At 42.0% G+C, this 20,539-nt stretch overlaps 2 protein-coding genes across 3 annotated transcripts in view; one reads left to right on the top strand and one right to left on the bottom strand.

Moving 5' to 3' along the window:
- The window catches only part of LOC135377817 (protein MTSS 2-like), a 32,038-nt gene extending 14,560 nt beyond the window's left edge, over positions 1–17,478 (bottom strand). The window contains exons 1-12 of one of the 2 annotated variants that reach the window (XM_064610508.1): positions 17,055–17,478; positions 11,854–11,915; positions 10,459–10,532; positions 10,309–10,393; positions 10,101–10,192; positions 9,506–9,580; positions 9,027–9,187; positions 7,948–8,100; positions 7,721–7,852; positions 6,999–7,121; positions 4,758–4,947; positions 1,719–1,932 (exon numbers count right to left, since the gene is read on the bottom strand). In XM_064610508.1, the coding sequence (XP_064466578.1) occupies positions 1,719–1,932; positions 4,758–4,947; positions 6,999–7,121; positions 7,721–7,852; positions 7,948–8,100; positions 9,027–9,187; positions 9,506–9,580; positions 10,101–10,192; positions 10,309–10,393; positions 10,459–10,532; positions 11,854–11,915; positions 17,055–17,132 (1,439 nt within the window). In that variant the 5' untranslated portion in view covers positions 17,133–17,478. Of the gene's footprint in view, positions 1–1,718; positions 1,933–4,757; positions 4,948–6,998; positions 7,122–7,720; positions 7,853–7,947; positions 8,101–9,026; positions 9,188–9,505; positions 9,581–10,100; positions 10,193–10,308; positions 10,394–10,458; positions 10,533–11,853; positions 11,916–15,906; positions 16,085–17,054 lie in introns of those variants that run through there. The other variant, XM_064610509.1, reaches the window with a different exon arrangement.
- Positions 17,479–17,657: 179 nt separating this feature from the next.
- LOC135377818 (cilia- and flagella-associated protein 20) lies at positions 17,658–19,178 on the top strand. The gene is made up of 3 exons (XM_064610510.1): positions 17,658–17,939; positions 18,000–18,380; positions 18,964–19,178. Exons 1-3 carry the CDS (start codon positions 17,856–17,858, stop codon positions 19,078–19,080), a joined length of 582 nt encoding a protein of 193 aa, XP_064466580.1. The 5' UTR covers positions 17,658–17,855; the 3' UTR covers positions 19,081–19,178.
- Positions 19,179–20,539: the final 1,361 nt, after the last annotated feature.

The raw sequence follows: 20,539 nt of genomic DNA, 5'->3' as shown, positions 1-20,539 counted from the left end.
AGCAATAAATCCCTCAGTGCGGACGAACACAAAAGAGGACGAGGAGAACTGCACTGAATTGTCAACCATTGATTTTCTTTTCGTGAAACGGTGGGCACATAATACACTGAAATTCCCTCTCCCGCTCTCTCCTTGTGTTGGACTTCCTGTTTATGGCTATCACTACCTGTTTTCCCAGACATGAACGTCCTTATTTTTTCTTAAAGATAAAATAGACTGTTTACTGATACAGCTATCACTTGCTTTTCTCATTACTGCCCTGTTTATTACACCTGAACAGAATCTTTGTTTCATTGAACTTTGCCTCACATCCTACACACGCTAACAAATGCCCAGCGTGTTATATCTGTTTGAAGTATTAGGCGAATGCTCTTAGTCTGGTATTAATACACTTTGACGACTGCCTCATATAAACTTCACTGCACTTCAGCGTTATAATGTACAGCCCGCCTACACAACGCTCTACCTTGTCTATTAGAGAATCCAACTGAAAACACTTTTTTTAATACTAGTACTACTCTGTAATGTTTGCAAGGCGTAATGCGAGACTTTATGTACATATTGTATAAATCCCGCTCTTGCTTACTTCCTGTACTCTTATCTTTCCGTTTGGGGTTCTTTTCCTTTTTTTAACACCCGAATGACAACATCATAGACAACAGCTCTGGTGAAGCCAGCTTGTTCTAATCTGTGAACTTGCTTTCCATCATTTTGAGGCAACACGACTTATTTATGGCACAAGTAATCGCATGTTGCATTACAGTATTTCTTTGATATACAGTCGCCGACCGATTTTTCGGACCCCGATTTTTTGGACATGCTCGATTATTCGGACTCATTCGCGGAACGGCCGCGGGTCCCATAGAGTTAATGTATAAGAACGTCCAAAATTTCGGACGCCGTGCAGCTCCGTCGCTCGATATTTCGGACTCTGTTTGCCCAACCCGCGAATTTCTCTCTTGGGGTGACGGAAAAATATTGTTACCATCTGAAATTCGTATTAAAAAAAATCAACCAACTAAAATATTGAGGCAAAAAAATAGGCAGTGATGATTGTTCATTTTCCATTCCTCTGAGTAGAAGAGGTCTGTCGTAGCGCTTTTGCGTCTTCGTTTTTGGCCAACGGCTGCCACGTGCTGTCCGCCCACGAGTCGCGCTGTAAAGCGAGCTTCACCTAAAGCACGCATGCGTTAGGTGAAGCCGACTTGCGGACTTGGTGACGGCGGTGCCTCTGACAGTGTACATTGAGGAAATGTCGCTTCGGGAAATAGAAGCAGATGTTATCAGGCAGAGCTGGAAGCGCGCTAGGAAAGCATCGACAAATTTTCCCAGCCAACTAGGGCTTAGTAAAGTCTATTTTGAAGCGAAATTCGTTTTTTCGGACTGCCCGATTATTCGGACTTTTGCGCGATCCCCGCCGAGTCCGAAAAATCGGACGGCGACTGTATTGACACAAACGGTAGCAACGACTTTTCACAACTCTTTTTGTATTCTCAGCAAGCACTTCCTTTGTTTACCTGTATCTGAATATCAAAAAATTGAATTGTCCCCTCACTAGATTCGGGGTCGTTCTAAAGGGGTCTGACTGTATCTCCAATGTTTGCTTCTTCTACCCTATACGTATGAAACTGAAGCACTGGTTTACATCTGCTATGAGGCTGATGATTTACTATATCTGGTGCAAAATCTGCAAGAATTCTGACAAATGCAGTAATTACCATTCAGGCACAGGTGGAACACTCTGCAGGGTACCCTCAGCAAGGGGCGGTGGGATCAATAGCATCCTAGAGTCATCTGCACTGTCACCGGACGTAGAAGTCAGGGTGTCTGCACTTCCAGAGTGATTAGATCCAGTCAACAGATCTCCTTCCAGTGGTTGAAAAGTTTCTGCTCTCAGTGCAGGGCGGCTTTGATGGCCAGCACGCTCATATGCTGGGAACAAAGAAAATTTAATCGATATACATAGATCATTTTGTGTAACTGCATTGTAACATACGCTTAAAAAAGAGAGGTCTTGGGAAAGAACTAAGTTAAAATAGTAAGAGAATCCAGTACATAATTTCCCATCAGCAGTTTACTCAACTTGCATAAAGAGGAGACCGTTTCCAGTCATATCACATCGGATAAGAACAGGACATATAGTCGCTGACCTTTATTTTGAACTTGTACTCCGATTTTTTTAATTAACCGGGAAAAATTTCTGGCGTAAGAGTTCCTCGACAGGAAGAACTGTTTTCCAGGGTGTCGGAGCGAACCGAAAACCGGAACCGAAAACCGAAAAAAAAACACACGCTATTTTGGTGCGAACCGGAACGGAATCAAAACCGTATACGTTTTTTTCGCTCAGGAGGGAAACCGAAAAATATATTTAACAGTTTTCGGTCCAAGAAAAAACTTCATCGGTTTGAACTACGGATAGGCGACTGAAACAGACATCGTGTGCTCTGAAGTCATGTCATGGATACTATACGAGGGTTACGGTTACGGTGGAATGTATGTCGGTATAATATGACCCTTAGGCTCCCTTTGTAATGGCTTATCGTTCGCACACGCACACAGACTTAGAGGTACATGTGACTCTCTAGCAATGTGCTGTAGTGTTCGTTTTAATCTGATCCCCGCAAACTCTCTTCAACTAAAGAGCGACCCAAGGGGGCTGCATAACGGCTTCTTTATCGGTAATGTTGCGCAACGCGTCCCTTGTTGAAGAGCAGCTAAGTTGAATACGTTTACGTATACGCGAGGGCAAGCCCGTGCGAAGTGGCAACTCTTTTGTGGACAGGACACGAAGAAAATAAAACGGAGCCGTCGAGCGCGTTTGTGAGTGAAGGTGTTTCTCGATTTGCGTCCTACTCGTGCGGTGGTGCTTGCTGGCTAGACAGTAGCAACAGACGTTCGGATGGGACGCGATCGCTCCAATCCAGCAAGCGAGTACTCTACGCGTGACATCACGACAAACAAGTCCATTTGTAGAATGTGCTTCAAGAAAGAAGAAAGCCCATTTGAACAGACAGTAACCTACAGGAACCAGGAGCTACCAATTTCACAGCTGTCTATTAATATTAAATACCATGTATGCGGAATAAACGGGTTTACATTTTGTAACATTGATTTTTTTTTTGTGGGGATGAATATCCCCAGTAGAAGCGGAACCGGTTAAAAACCGGTATGAACTGTTATTTTTTTTGCTCCGGAGCAGAACCGGTACCGGAACGTTTATGATGTAACCGGAACGAAAACCGGAACGAAAAACGTTTCGGTTCGACACCCTGCTGTTTTCAGCAAAAATTGTATGGGGTATTTGAGAAACTTCATAGTTCCTTCAAGTACAGCTTGATTTCTGTCGAGCTTGCTTGGCTTTTCAAACTGCGCAATCTTACGAAAACTGGAGGCATTGTAGGACAGAGCCAGATAATTAAGATTGCATTGCTTGTGGTCGCTCCAATGCAGTTCAGCCGCAGAAGCGCTACACACACGTGCACAGAGGCCTAACTCATCTGCGTATGCCTGGCTACTGCGCTTGAAACATGTTCCTAAAATGAGTATTATTCCAATTTCCAATAATAAATCCAATTTCTAAAAATGAAAACAAAAGTTGTTAAACGCTGTATTCCAAGTCAAGTGGGGAGACGTTATTGTGGTAATGACTAATGCATCTGGAATCTATACTACCACAAAGTCGTCAAGATCTCAGCGAGTACGATCTTTCAGATGTAACATTCGATACACATACTAATGCTGACAGCTGCATCAAATTCTGTGAAGAATTCATTTGTCCTACTGTTTGATTATCAGCGGAAGGCTTGGATGACAGCAGCGGCAATGTGGATACTGTTGACATTCCCCAATCAACTGTGGCAATCTTTGTAGCTACCAACGCACTTGTAAATACGTACAGTGACAAAACTACATTAGCACAAATTCGTCCCAATGAGTTGTCCCATTCTTGTGTGGCCCCCATACCTGCATAAAGAGTTTTCTAAGTCACAAGTTGATTTTTGCCAATGACTAAAAATGTGGACTGCTCAATAATTCTGACCAATTCTATGGCTCCTCAAAAACCAAAAGACCAGCCGGCGACTGCAGTAAATTTTTTTGATGGGAATGAAAACACGCATACCAAATTCACAATGCATCTCCATACAACACATAGTATGTAAATGCTCTATCACACGCATGATGGGAACATGGTCAATCGTGGGAGAAAGGCTGACATCTTGAAATAAATATCGGGTATTAAAACTAAGCACAGTCAACCCTCAATTTATGAATTACCTTGCTTTACGAATGGTGCCCTCTGGGACAAGGCACTTCCCAAACCTCGATTTATGAACGATTTTTCCAGGAACGTTAACCATTCATAAATCGAGAGTTAACTGTACACAGAACACAGTACTAAAACTAAGAAACCAATATGTACCAAAACAACGATATAGTAAGCTGACTTAATTCACTGTCCACCTTCAGGAAATAGAAACTATGAAGCACTAGTCTCTCATGTATAAGCATGCGAGATGAAGCAGACTTCTTGAATGGCAAAGCCAATGAAACGACAACCAACACTGCTGGCATTCTTGTGCTGTAGATGCCTGTAGTCTTATGGTCGTATATCCCGCACTAAAACCATCACTTCCAGTGATGTTGCTTAATGTAAGTTAGGAGGCTTACGATAGCAAGCAGTAAGCTTTAAGCACCTAAGTAAGAAGTGTCACGGTGACATTTGTGGGGTGGGCTATGAAGTACGCAGGTGCACCCACCAGTGGAAATTGTGTGCGGCCTTTGGCTCTTCATGACAGAGTTGATGGCTCGTTCAAACTGCAAGGTGTCTTGCAGATTGGGCCACGTAGAGGTCACCGACGGAGTAGCAGGAAATGGGGAAGCTGGAGTGCTTGATGTACAAGCAGAAAGAGAGAGCCCACCTCCATTTGTGTCACAGAGTCCAGGCACCTAACGTCACAAGCCATAAGAATGCTTTCATAAAAGAAGTTTGCTTTCTGCTACTCACTTTCACAGTAAATCGCCTAAAGGCACCTGGGAACTCACCACTATTGATCTTATAAATACATAAAATAAAACTCACGATTGACAGCTTCACACATTAGACCTGTGCGAATAGCAAAATTTCCATTGCGAATAGTTTACGAATACTTCACTTACACTGCGAATCGAATTCGAATAATTTCGAATACCTCATAGTGCAATATTTTGTGGTGTTGTGCTCATAAGATGATGTTCTGCTCCAAACATGTGAGCCTTTTCAACCAGCATAACATGTGAGAGAAGGGTCCCTCTGTGTTGTGTATGGCAGACTGCATTGAGAGTTAGTCAACGTGTTCCATGCAACCTGCTTTGTGCACATCTCCTCATTTCTATGTTTACATTGTGAATTTCCGGTACTTTTTTTTAGAAGCTGCACATATTTCCATCCATTACTGAACATAATAGCAATAAGCATTTCATTCACAAGGGCAAACTTGTAGTTTCATATGTTCTGAAGTCTCGATAATTAACATACCTCTATTTCATTAATTATTCGTTTGCACTGGGGTAGCTCATCCGTCTTTTTACTGTGAAGTCTACTGTGGTAGCTTATTGGTGAATGAGTGACACAACAAATAGCAAAATTTGTTTTTGATTAAAGCACTTGCAACAAAATTTTTTGCTGACAAGCAATGCAGTAGGGATACAACCACCTAGATGTTTCCATGCAAAACACATCACCATACAGTAGAACCTCGCTAATTCGATCTCGCTTAATTCAAAATTCTGGTTAATTCAAAGGATTGCTGCGGTCCCGTCTTCGTGCGTTGCAATCTGACTGCATAATTTGAAGAAAACTGCCCCGTATCTCGCTTAATTCGTAAGGTTCCTACTGAACTTCATCGTCTTCCATCAGCTTCCAACCCATACGACGACGACCTGCCATAAAAACCACGTGCTTGCACCTTGCCAATTTCCCTTTCCCAGCTGCCAATCCCGCGGTGCAACCCTTTCGCTCTTCCTTGCCAGCCAGTGTCCCAGCTGTGCTGCCATTATGGATTACGCGAACGCCTTTTTGGCTTGCTTTCGTTTCGTGCTTTTGTTGAGATCCACTTCAAAGTTCACTTCTTGCCTGTGGAGACAGCAAGCGGGTGAAGTACAAGAAGCTGACGATGAAAGAAAAAGTGGCGATCATCCAAGATCGGCAACATGCAAGAAGCTCTTGCCGGTGATGCAAGCTCCGAGGAGGGCTTCGGGTCTTTCGAAGAGTACGCCAGGATAGAAGACACAGACCAGACCTATGCCGCAAGTCTCACCGGAGACATCTTTCTGAACACTGCTCGCGCAAATGAACAGAGTGATGATGACGTCTGTTGTGGCGATGAATCTGCACGTGTGCTGTTGTTTCCGGAAGTTTGTTAAGCCAGCGGCGCACATGCAGCAATATGATACTTTGTAGCCCATCTAGAGCGAACGGTGACGTGCAATATCATTTTCCAAAAGAGGCAGACGAAGATAAGCTAGTTCTTCAGTGTGTTCATAAATATGTTTTCCTTCACCATGTGCCCAGGTTCGCTTAGTTCGAACGCCCGCTTAATTCGAAATTTTTTCGCCGTCCAGACGATTTCGAATTAACGAGGTTCTACTGTAATAGTTAGTTAACATGCAAGGCGAGCCACAGTAAATATGGCACCGTGCAGAGCATAATTGATTTTTCGTATGCCTGGCATTCTCTATGGAACTGCGCATCCCTCTAGCTTCCTCCTTTCCTTGCTTGTGAGGGCCCCGCCCTCATTTTGTTATGCATTACTGTTGCCTTGGCAATTTCATCGGAACCAGATTCTACATTTTTTGGATGCACCGGTTAAGAAATTTTTTTACACTGCCTTAGCTGTGTTGGGACAAACACTACTGGAAGCAAATTGTATGGGAGGGTTTTTCTCAGGGCAATACTATGATGCCCGAAAGATATGCCTGACATACAGCACATTTACAGGCAAAAGAGTGTAGTGACAGACCTGGGCAGCCCTCTCAGTGGAACGGGGTGAGGGTGGCCGCATGAACAGCGTGTCCTGAGATGTGAAACCAGAGTCCTGGGATGATACGCTGGACAGACGCAATGCAGGACCAGCAGTGGGTTGCTGCATATTCCAGTTGCAATACTTTAGTTGGGCTACTTTCCACATCTAGAATCTATTAGACTGTGGTATGCACACTTTCTAAACAGAACACAAGGAGAGCAGCAAATATGATACCACCAAGTACAATTCACTGCTTCATCGACTGTTCATCAGTGTCCTATCCAGTGGTCTATGCCTAAGCCAGCCTATATCTATGCCTCAGAACCTCTATATCCTCCTTTATTTTGTTCTTTTGTATTTGTGTGCTACGTAAGTAGGGTCTCATAATGCAAATTTTGTTTAATGATTATCACTCACATGCACTTCATTTGATTTCTTTCCGATGGGACACCCACACAGGTGTAACTAACACAGTGAACACGTTACATAACCAGGATCCACATTAGAGGGAAGCAACACCCACTAGTAGGAAAACAGCCACAACGATTCTGCTCTTTGAATAAGTGTTGCATCTAAGGTTACTGTTATATTCAGAGCCTAGAAGGATGCACAGTGGTGGCAAGCAAAAAGAGAAGTGATGTGCTGAGACACTGAGAACACTCAGCTGTGAAAGACTGTTCAATTCTACACCCTGAAAAACTCAAAATTGGAAGTCTCACCTGGGACCTGCTGCGAAACTGGTGAGAAGGAGAGTGAGATTTGCTGCTACTACTTGAAGAGCTGTTGAAGCTGCTGATGCTGCACATACTGGACTTACGAGAACCCAGAGAGCTAGGGGAGCTAGGTGGAGTCTGCAACCAACCAGCACACGCATCAGTACAACACCTCAAAGCAACATGGGAAAGTCATGTACTGCAGTGCAAAACATTGCATGAATGGGGGTTACCTGGAATGCCCAGGATCCATCAGAGCCCTTGAGATCTGCAATTACTTGCTCGCTCATAGAGGGCAAATGCTGAGGATTAACGGTCATTTTGGTAAGGCAGTCCACTATCTCCTGGAGGTGAGAGATCTCTTGCAGCATCTGCAGTTCTTCCTCCTGCACAACACATTAATAGAAATGCAATTAGACATCGCATCTTAGAAAATAAGAAGAATCAGAAGAACTTTACTGCTAAGTTCCTTTTATGTGAACTGTAGGGAATCAAGTATCAGTTTGATTTTAGTTCAGGAGTTTCCATGCTTTGCAGTTTCAACTTCAGCATTTGTTTGCCTGGTTGGAGTGTTTCCATTACCGGCTACAGTCACTCAAAACAGTTCATTTCAGTTTTTGCTAAACGCTGAATAAAAACCAAGTCAATAAACCAACACAGTCAATGCAAGAATTGAAACCAGCATTATAGCAACTACACAGTAGCAATTACATTGCATCTACAAGAGAGTGACAAAACCAGTGCTGAAAAAATTATAACATTAAATGTTCCCATGACTCAATATATTATTACCCCTAGCATGCACGCAGACTCTTCATTAGACAAATGCATGCAACTACCCTATTTATCTTTCATGGTCATATTAGCAGACTCGTGCAACAGCAAACAAAATTTCGGTAAAATCAAAAAATGCTACGCTGATCTGGTGCCATCATACACATGAATGAATGTTCTAGGAGTGCCATAAAACCAAATTTAAGGCTCAAACGTTGGGCATATTACAGTGGTGCTTTTAGCACATTTATGGAAAACACTTATGAATATAGGTATCAGATTAGTAAAATAAAGAAAGCAGCTTGTCATGTTTAGTGTAACTGCATGCAGGATGTCTCTAACAAAGCGCTCGGCATCCATCACACGGTGATGTTAGATCTGCCCACTTGCTAGAAAAAATAGCGAATAGGTCCCCAGAGTCCCCAGCCTTGCAAATAGAAAACGACCTATGAATTAAAGAGTAAATCTATGATGCACAACGAGAAAGAAACACTGATTCAACTTTGCAACCTAACGAGCAATCTCAGAAGTACCGTACCACAACAGGCCTTAGGCAGGACACAAACGTGCAGTAGCGGCTGCGTTCTTCGATGAGAGCCCGCCTGACAGCTTGCTTTTCAGTTTCTTCCAGTAGCAGATACTTGTCACTCACATCTTGTATAGCACTGTCTAAGGATCTCTGCATGTCATACTTTGAACCTGTGCAAATACATACTAGTTATCACAGCTTACATCTAGCACGATGCCGCACAAGGGAATTGCATTACACTTGCCATCTTACGTCTACACAGTTCTGAGGTATTCGCAGATACAAACCCACTGTCGCTATGCACTGTGGGCAAAATACACTGCATTCGTGGGTAGTGCGAGCATATCTGCATTACACACCTTACAGCATTTTTAGCGCATGTCGCTACCACTTTTACTATGTAAGCACAGTCGACATCCAGATTTTTGCATCCAGACGTTGCAAGAAAGGAGAGAGAGAAAAAAAAAAAAAAAAGCAGAGAAACTCACCCTTTCTTACTTTCTTCTGCAGCCGCAGTGTGTCAGTTGATATCTTCTTAATCTCTTGTCTGGCCCTCTTGAACTCTGCATCACAACAGTTGTCAGAACTAATAGTACAGGATAAACTGTCACAAAGGAACAAATCTGCCAGTCAAATAAAGTACTGCTGTCTGAATGTCACTAATGATACAGACATGCCAAATAGCACATGCGTGACCAAGGTCAGCTATGACATGAAAGTGCACAAAATTGAGGAGGACTTGTGCAATTTCGAGGTGTTGTTCATTTTACTCATTGCTAAAGCTCAGGTTTGTTGTATCATGATGTACCCATGGATCCTAAACACTTCTTGTGGAACAAAATCATAACAGTCTCAATCTGGACTCTTACAGGATATGAGTTGACAAGCAAAAATGCAGACATCAATTTTTTAGCATGTGTTACTTACATCATACTGTAATACTAACTGGTTCATTACACAAGGTACTAAGAATTAAAGTGAACAGATGAAATAAATATGTTGTCCAAAACACCAATCCAAAGTCAGGTAGAATGCAGCAAGCTGGAATGTTAAGGTTAAAGTGTGCTAAGACTAGTGCTTCACCTTTTGAGTGATCCTTATCAAGCTGCAGGGCTATTTTTTTCCAATCTTCCATTTTATCCTGCAGTGGCACCACCAGGTGGTCCATGATGGACCTAAAAATTCAGTAAATAAAAGGAACAATTTCTAACAAAACCACACAACAATAACCTCCAAAATCGTTATTATGCTATTAATGTTGAACTGAAGATTTCGAATGAATGCAACTCACGCCGTGAAGGACTTCAGCTTGGCCTCTACACTTCTGTGACGGAGACATAAACGAGTCAGTGCTTTCCCAACCTCTTTGGTTGCTCCTATGTTGCAGAAAGAACATACATGATGTACAATGCATGTACATAATTTTGAAGTTGCCTGCTACCTTTTGTGTTGGTGGCCATGTCTGCCACCCTCTGGAAAGAATCGAGAAATGCTGCGGACACTGAAGCGGTCATCCTGTAGAGCATGAAAATACTTTAGGTGACCAACTCTAATGCAGAGAGAAGAGAAACATAAGCTAGAGGTAACCAAAGGATCTTCAGAGTACATTGGTACTTGTAAATTTTCCCCAAGAAATGGCAAAGGTTGCAGAAACACAGGTAGGTTCCAAAACTTTTAGATCTAACGTATTTGTGCGTTACCACTTTGAAGAGGCTTTTACTATACAGTGGCTCCATCTATGCACAGGCTCAAAATTGAGTATTCAACTTTTAACAAAGGGTGTTGTTCTGCAGGAAATTCAAGTACATGTGTATGATGACTTCTGCCCTTCACCAGGAGATATATCAGGGATAAGGAATGCACAATAAAACACACACCGCACATGACAAAGAGATACAAAAGTCAGCTACTGTTTATAAAGTTGTGTCGGCTCATGAAGACACTACCTCAATACGACATATCCTTGCATCTGAGAGATGGTGCACACTTAGGCACATCTTGTTTGTGAGTGAGAGAAACCTGTGGTGTTTCTGACTAGTTCTCAGCAGGAGGTGAAACATTGGACACAGCATTGGGTAGCTGCTCTACGTGTTACAAGCAGAAATGGGGTTTAGTGGTCAACTGATCTGGATATTAGGTGATGCAAAGTTCTGAGAATGAAATTATATTTTATTTACCAAGCAGTAATTTTGAACTGAGGCATACTTTTCATGAAAATATGAAACAGATAGTCTTATATCTTAAAGATACAGAATTTTCTACTAAAGTAGACTCTGACTGATTTTTGCACGATGAGCTTGTCATTGCTGATGGACGCTCACATAACTGACATGATCAACACTGACTAACTCACATTTGTAAAAAAAAAAAAAAAAGTTGTGCTCTCTGACACAAGGCATAAGACAAATAGAAAGTCCTTTTAACTCCTTTGTGCTCTTGATGTATCCCTCAACACAAGGAATATGCAGCACTAAATATTTGACCATTCATGCTTTAATTGCCAACATCCCTCTCCTTTCTTTTAGCCAGATGACAAATTAATGACTAAATGATCTGCCTGAACTCCCCTTGCACAGGCCTAACAAAATTTGAGAAGATTTGAGGCACTTTTTGAGGATCCAACCACTCTTAGCATTTCACACATATAGCCGAGCATTATCAAAACAGATACAGTGTACAAGTTATTGAGGGGAGTATGTAATCTCTCTATTGCTTCTGTTACCACCCTTCACACAAGATCCTTTAAATCTAAATTCCTGGCCATACCACAGCCATGACCATATAGCATACACGCATGATGCAATATAAATATCATGGAGGAATACAAAAAACTCACTTTAAATGGGAATGAAGTTTGGTGGCCTTTGCTAAGAAATCTTCCCATACTGGAGTTCCTCCCTTCAAACAAGGAAGAGTGATTTAAATTAACATTTCTTTTTATCATGGTGTAAATTTAAAACTTAGGAATACAGACATTTCATTTCATTTCATTTCCACTGCAATTTAGAAATGTGTAATCATAAACATGATACAACCCACAAAAGGTACAAACAATGTGAGACACAACCCATGATGAAGGCTTTACTGAACATGATGCTAAGTAATAATAATAATAAATAATAATAATAATAAATAATAATAATAATTTGGGGCTTTTACGTCGCGAGACAACTGTGAGCACGAGCAATGCCACATTGGTCCAGTCTGTGGATTAATTTTTCCCACCTGAGGGTTCTTTAACGTGCGCCGAAATCTTGACACACGGCACAACATATTTAATGTACCTCGCGGAAGACCTGAGCCTTGTACCCTTCCACCAAGTTGCCGCCGCCCTCGGCCGGGCGTGATGCTAAGATATGAAGCGAGCGATAAAAGAGAAACGAGCGCTACTTTTCAGCTACTTGACTAAGAAACAGGTGCTACTAGTGAAGTAGTACCCGTTTCTTACTCAAGTAGCTGAAAAGTACCACTTGCTTTTCTTTTATCGCTCGCGTTAAATATAATTTCTGGACACGTTAGAGCAAACACCCTGTATATTTCCTTACCCATTTACATAAGTAAATACTGTGATGGCAAGCATTCAAATGTAATAGGAATTGAAACATAAACATGACACTAACGAATACAACCACACAGGACACAATGAATAGATAACAAAATTCAATTTCACTGCAACTTTGTGTTCCTTAAGACATACAACTCTTTTGTAATACCATATCCTTCTCCAGAGCAGAGTTCAGAGAATCACATTCCACATTAAACCTCCATGCAAACTGTAACCAGAGATAGAAGGATTTTACGGGCACAGGCCCATACCTATACTTATTTTAAGTGGAGTATGTAGTTAAACATAATTACAGTATAGGTACGGGCTGTGTTTTTATGGAGGTAGCGTATCGTGTCCCATTTTCGTGTGGAAGGTTTATAGCCGGTATTTCACGAAAATCCCCAGCTGAATAATTAAGAAACGGTTTGATGCTATAGACAAACTTCCGTTTTGGTAAACATCCTTGAGACATTGGACAAGAGCTCATTAGCAACTGGCTGATTTGCACGTGCACATTAACTAAAAAAAAAAAAAAAAACTCGCTTAAAATTTTACTTCAGACACTTTCTGCACCTGTACAATAGCTATATTCAGCAAAACCTATTAAAAAATCAATCAATTAAAACAAATTAATCAACCAATTAATTGCTTTCAGTTCACACATTTCTTTCACGTAGTAGTGGACCAATGCGCTCAGCTGTCTGGCTCTCAATTGAGTGTTCATCCAATTCATCCAATTGGTTGGCGGAAGATAAGGAACAGCCCAAAGAGAGGTACTCCCTCTTTGGTAGACAGCGCTGAAGCGGCTGCTGGGAGGGCAAGATGATGTGCTTTTATTATGATGGTGACGAATGCACCATGAGTGCTTTGTACCAGTCAGGTAGAGAAGGAATATCAAAGCTTCTCCTGTGGCTACTCCTTATCTAATCCAGACAGATAGCTGTGTGAAAGAGCGCATTGCTGCACTATTTCGCACAAGAAATATGTAAACGGAATCAAATTAATTGCTTGAAGAAATCACCAAGTGTCGACGGGGGTTTCTTCCTAAAATATTTTTTGCCAAAGGTCCCGATCTCTGCGGCACAGTTACTGAAAGTGTTCAAAGTAAAATTTAAAAGTTGGGATTTTTATTTAATTAATGAGTGTATGCAAATGTGTAGCTCAAGGGCAAGTGGGAGATGGTTTGTAGGCGCTGTGGCGGTTCCTATGTGTTTCAGAATAAACAGAGTTGGTAGCAAGTGCTAGTATCGTGAGGCTGCATTTTTAATGTGTTAGCATTAGAACCCCCATGTCAGAAAAAACTGACCTTTGACGAGTCTCCGTTTGAGGCTTCGACACTGGACTGGTAACTGGAACCCTAGGCGAAACAGCTCTAAAACTCCCTAACCGAAACTCTAGGTTTGAGGTGGCAGACCCGCTACGATGTTAGCTAATGCTTGCACATACCTACCGCATACATTTCATTGATCGTCCTCATCAATTTTTTCTCATTTAATTGCATGTTCCAACTTGACGATGGCTAACTAGACTTGTCGAAACGGAACACAGTGTCAAGCACAATTTTGCGTATGAAGTGAATTTATCCTGTTGACCAAACAGTTTTGGTTCGGTGCAAGGAATGAAAACAACAACTTTATTTTGAGATTATGAATGGGGAGTTTAATCGCGATACTCCCTCATTGCTGGTGGTCATGTGGGAAATGAAATAATGAGCCGCTTCACAACAAGGATCGAAGTCCTATGGTGTCCAAAAAGGTCAAAAGAGCTTTGAGGGCAGAATGGAAACAAAACAGTTGGTCACTGCTCATCTACACACTATGAGAAACAAGATACTACAAGGGAGGCACATTCCTCACTTTGCAGCAGAGAACTTGAGGCAGTGAAAGATGATCACAATGGAATGCATGTAGAGGCTCTAAGACCAGTTGCACTTTTTTTCAGTAGAACTGCCCTCTCTAAGAGCATCTCTATTTCTAAACAAATGGCATCCTTTTAAAAGTTAATAGAACACTGATAAAAAAATATGGCTTTAACTCCATTTCCAAGCCAATGCAGTGACACTCGTCTCAAAAGCAAATTCCAATGGACGATAAAGATTATTATCGAACCTTGAATTGTAATATGCTACCTAACAGAAACATGAGTGCAGTAGGGGATGCCAAAGGTTTGCCTTTGCAATGAAGGTAAGGGGATACCTGAAAGCCAAATACCATGCTGCTGTCAGGCTAAGTCCATTGGGCATCCAAGAAGGCATGCACAGAAATTTGACAACTTGAGGCTCAGCGAGAGAAGTAACCAAGGGGAGGTTAGCACACAAACAGAAAGCCTCAAATACCTAAGAAGAACGAAATGAGACAGTTGTTGGCCAGACAGCAGGACCCAAACCCACACTTATTGACTGCCAGAGTCAAGTGTGGGTTTAAGTCCCACCACCAACAATGAAAGTCACTATTTAACTATCAGTAGAATAATTTCCTCCTTCAAACTGTGTGTGTTTTTATGAGCTTCTCTTTGTTCTTGCTAATAAAGAAATTGCTACCATTATTTTTACTCCTTACACAGCTAGTTGCAATTAATAGATGCTTTGCACAGATTCCATTTGCATTGATTTTTATTTGCTGATTTCTCCCCTTTTATCTGTCACCTGTTTCTTGTGGCAATTCCTCACATATTTTATGTTAGGGCATACGCACATTCAGAAGACAACAAATGCATGGCTCCAGGATACACAAATTCAGGACCAAGAAAATCAGTTTGCAAAAAGGAATGACAGGAATGCACATTCTCTGCATTACCAGAAGCTTGTGAAAGTACACATGTGAAAGTAACGAGCGATATTAATACACGGTACAAGACATCCCCCTCTTTGCAGCCCTCATATTTTAGGCCACTCGTGCAAACGTGAGGCTGGAAAATACCAAAATTACTCTGACAAGCAAAACTAAATGAAATGATACAAACATAATGCATTTTTTAGATGCATGTTGCAAATGGAACCACTTACAAGTGGTTCTAGTTTCAAAGCCATTTGTATGTGGTTCCGCATTGGACAGTCACTTGCGAATGTCTCGATCTAAGAGGAACACGGTAGACTACGGAGCTTTGTGAATGGCTAAAGGAACACTATACCAGAAAATATACAAATGATGAACTAATGCAGAAGCATGTTTTCTCTTGTATTGTTCTATCTGACAGAATTACTGAAGAGCATTATGGCAAGTATTACATGATACGTCGCATCTCAGACTCAAACACATGCAGTGCGACACTGCGACAAGTGATTTCACTTGGGAAAAAAAAAAAAAAAATCTTTCACCTAAGTCAAACTGAAAAAGAACCTACACTTTATGTCTAGCAAGTGGAATGTGCTTCATTCCATAATAAAGGTGTCAGCCAGGCATACTTCAATGGATCGTTATGACATGTCACAGTTTACGTTTCACGCTGCGGACAACTTTCAGATTCACTCAGAAGACACATGGCACAATAACAACAAGCTTCACAAACACTCCACCACATTCAACACCGTAATATTATCGAAATAAACTGGAGCCACACTCAGTTCATTTTCACTTTTAAAATGCTGTTGATGTCGATCTGCGAGTGTGTGGGCGGCGGGCATGCGACTGCTTTGACACTTTTGCGGAGGAGCAAAACAAAACATCACAAACGTGTTCCTCACTAATGTTAGTAGTCGCAAATATAAACAGAATCCTCTGGACTCGTATAACAAGATACCCCATACCCAGAATTTTGTGCTTCTGTGTTCAAGCAAAGCACTTAACGTCCATTTAGACTAGACTAGACTTCACAGGAACTTGCGCCCTCCGAAGTGGTGCCATTTTAACCTATTCTAACTTTCATGCGGGTGTAATCCATTGCTGTTTCAAAGTGATTCCATTTAAACTCATTAGAGCTCCCAAGTGTTTCTAGCGTGCACCCAGCATCGTGAAAGAGTGACTCAATCTTAATCCACTTCGGAATCAAAGTGGTTCAATATTAGCTCACTTTATTTTCTAGGTTGGTGTTTCATGAGGTTAAATCAAACCCTAAAACAATTTCCGAAGAGAAGCCAATTTCGATGCTCAGCCAGCAGAAACACTACACGGAATGATGTCCATCACTTAAATTTAACGATAAGCTAACAGCCACACCACCAATACACGCCAGTTCATGATCCACCTCGCATAAGACTGCTGCAAGCGTATACTATTTCAGAAACGATTTCGTGATAGGGCAAAGCCAGGTCGCTAGTAAATGGGGCTCTCAAAACACGGCCAGCAACCAGAAGAACGCAGCGGCAGAATTAACGCCACAACGAAAAAGTGATATACCCTTCAATACCGTACAGGCATTTTTGCGACTAGCGGACACAAATGTCAAGAAAACATGAAATATTGCTCACAGATCCTTATGTGACATTGAACAGTGATGTGCATCCAAGATGTTTACATGAACTCAAACGAAAGAACAAAATATCTGGCTCATACCTTCAAGTCGTTAATGATGTACTGGAAAAGACCCCCGAGGGCACTACAGTCCTTATCAACATGAGCTTCCACCTCCATCCTTTGTTTAAGAGCGTGCAGACGAATAATTCACTGCATGATGCGGTCCCGGCGGACGCCAGGTTTCAATGGCGTCAGTAGACGCCGTTCTGCAGACGCCTGGATTATCTGACTATTCGTGCGGATTACTGAGGCACATGCGTAGGCGCTCGGGTATACTAACAGTTGCTACAAGCATTTCTATGTTGGGTAAAGCTGTGAGTTTGAAACATGTCACCTGTTGTAGCTACAGGCTATGCAGGTTATCGCGATCAGGAACACCCTAATTTCGGTCTCCGCATCATCTTGCTGACTTCACAATTTACTCATTTACTTTCAGGGGAGCGGGTGACGTTCATCACGTGACCGAATCTACCGAATCATTGACTACCATTGGCTTGTCGAACGTAAATACTGAGAACATGAGAAATGGTATACGTGAAAGGCAAAAAAAGCAGTTTCTAAAATTAGACAAGTTGTGATTAAAGAGCACATAACGAGACGAGCTTTTCTGACACAAGGAAAATAATCGTGACATGTTGTAGCCAATCCAATCCGGCGAGTGCGGCGCTGTTGTTACAGCACAGCTCGTGGTCATGGCAACTGCATCGCAGTGTGTAGATTCATAAGTTTTTGGTAGCAAACGATATAACGCAGCAGCTGTCTGTAGTACACTCTGAAATATCGTTATTATTGTCTTTCGTAAGTAATTAATTGTACTTTTAGAGCTAGTTGTGCTGAACGATGTTTAAGAACACGTTCCAGAGCGGATTCTTGTCGATTTTGTACAGTATCGGCAGCAAGCCACTGCAGATCTGGGATAAGAAGGTATGTAACATGAATACGCTACGTCTGGATACAGTGTTACGCAAGGTGTTCAAATTCTAGGTTCGGAATGGTCATATCAAGAGGATCACAGACAACGACATACAGTCATTTGTGCTGGAAATTATTGGGACCAACGTAAGCACTACCTTCATCACATGCCCTGCTGATCCACGAAAGACGTTGGGCATTCGCTTGCCATACTTAATTATGATCGTCAAGAATATGAAGAAGTATTTCACCTTTGAAGTACAGATCCTCGATGACAAAAATGTCAGACGGCGGTTTCGAGCAAGCAATTTTCAGAGCACAACTCGCGTGAAGCCTTTCATTTGCACCATGCCCATGCGCCTCGACGAAGGCTGGAACCAGATTCAGTTCAACCTTAGTGACTTCACTCGTAGAGCTTATGGGACCAACTATGTTGAAACACTGAGAGTTCAGGTAAGGAAGTTCGATTGTCATTCTTCCCGGGTGGTAGTGATGCCTCACTGCCCTGCGTTATGCGTTTGCTCCATTCTGCAAAAAGACTGTTGGAACCTTGCACAGAGAACAAAGTCTGTGAAAATTTGCGTTGCAGAGGGTGATGGTAAGGAGGGGAACGAAGGAGATCATTACCAAGGGCCATCACTACAAATGGCTCGCTCCATGTGCGCCATGATCCACTGGAAACCTATTAAATTATCTAGCCTGTAAGCAGGTACCCATTTTCACACGCATGAATGCAAATGTGCAGGGTCCAAGAATCTGATGCAGACAGTGCAAAGTATCTGTGTGTATATAAAGAAACGAATTCTCTGAGGTTATTTTCAAATGTGGATACAATCATTTGCAATATCTTGAAAAAGCAAGCTGTAATATTGTATCATCACTAAAAAATGGGCAACCTGTCCCAGCTGTTCGAGTGCAAATAGGAAGAAGGAAAGCAAGTTACTCCACTTTGAAAGTAACAACTTGCCGAGCTGCCTTGGACTTTCATTACACTTCATAACTAACCCATCTGCACCCTTGTTTTTCTCATTTGCAGATCCACGCAAACTGCCGCATTCGTCGGGTTTACTTTTCAGACCGGCTGTATTCAGAAGATGAGCTTCCGGCAGAGTTCAAGTTATATCTTCCTGTACAGGCCAAAGCTAAAGCATAACTGCAATCTGTGTTCATCATATGTCAGCACACTTGTACAACTATGGAACTCTCACATTATCACATGCTCCAATACAATAAATATCACTACAGACAAGATATCTGTGAGGTGTCATAGATAAGCAAATAAGGATTAGTCTGTGCATAAACATGAAAGAAGTAGAGTTCGCCATTGCTTTTCACTAGTTTTACACTTGCGGCTATACAGTTGCCTGCATAGCACTGTTTCGGAATTTCAGGTAGGTGTGATCATAGCGTGTCAAGGGGGCCCCCATAGCAGTGTATGCAAAACTTTCCAGTATCTCTTGTTTCTTGGAACCAACGTGAGTGGTGCTTCTGAAATTGCTTCCAAGAGACAAAAGACAGTGACTGTTGAATTATTAGATATGCTGTGTAGAGGAGAAATTGGCTTCTGCTGTTGCTCGTCATTATGGCATCAATGGGTGATCAGTAAAGTTCCATATTATTTGCGAATCGTGCCTTTTGTGAAGGTTCTCCGTTACCAACTCTTGCGAAAGGCAAGGGGTGAACTGTGCCAGTAAATGGATCTGTCTTGGTGGTCATACGTAGGGTTGGGAGTCCCGGGATTTTGGGATTTTTACGGACTAATCCCGGGACGGGATTTCGGGATTGATGCAAAACCGAAACAGCACACATACACATGCCTTTGTGTAGTAACTCAAATGATTGCTGTGCTCGTTTCGTGTGTGTCTCCTCGGCGTTCTGTCACTGAGTATTAATCAAAACATTCGTTTTTAATACGCAACATGTTTTATGCAAAAAGTGATAGGGCCTGTTTTATGTTCGCCTCAAATAAAAGGCTCGTTTTTATTCGCAGCTGCCACGCATAGCGCCTACAGATTTATTTCATAACATACGAATACGATGAATATGAAACAAAGCTTCAACTTCCAAAACATTTTACTTCCAATACTTTTTAACGAGCACCAAAACCTTATTGATACCAGCAGATCAACGGGCAAACTGAAGCGACTGTTACTGGAACCTATTGTAGCGCTTTCTCTTACCATCTTGTATTTACATTCTTTATTGCATCATGTTTTTTTTTTTAATTCTGCGTTAGCGCTGCAAAGCAACTGGGGTTATGAGTGGCTTACAAATGTGAACAGATGGAGAGAGGACAGCCGGAAGGAGTGGGGGACAGGAGGGATAGTATGCGTCCTGGCAAGACTTCAGAGGGAACCGTGCCGGCATTAATCTTATTGCACCATGTGCTGCTTTTTTGTTTGTTTGTCTCGATTTGTTGTATTTATGTTGTATTGTTGTGTACCTTGCTCTATTTTATATTGGAACATTGTTCGCTGCCCTGCCTAGACGGGGTGTTCAGTTCTCCTTTGCGAGGGAAATGAGCAAAAAAAGAACTCAATCACTGAACGCAAGGAGACGCAGAGCATGTTGGTTAGTATGCACCATGGTAAAGAACGCAGCAGAGACACAGA

Source organism: Ornithodoros turicata, chromosome 1 (genome assembly GCF_037126465.1).
Source record: "Ornithodoros turicata isolate Travis chromosome 1, ASM3712646v1, whole genome shotgun sequence".
NCBI classification, from domain to species: domain Eukaryota; kingdom Metazoa; phylum Arthropoda; class Arachnida; order Ixodida; family Argasidae; genus Ornithodoros; species Ornithodoros turicata.
Note: the sequence above shows the minus strand (reverse complement) of the source record. Positions and strands in the feature narration are given on the sequence as shown.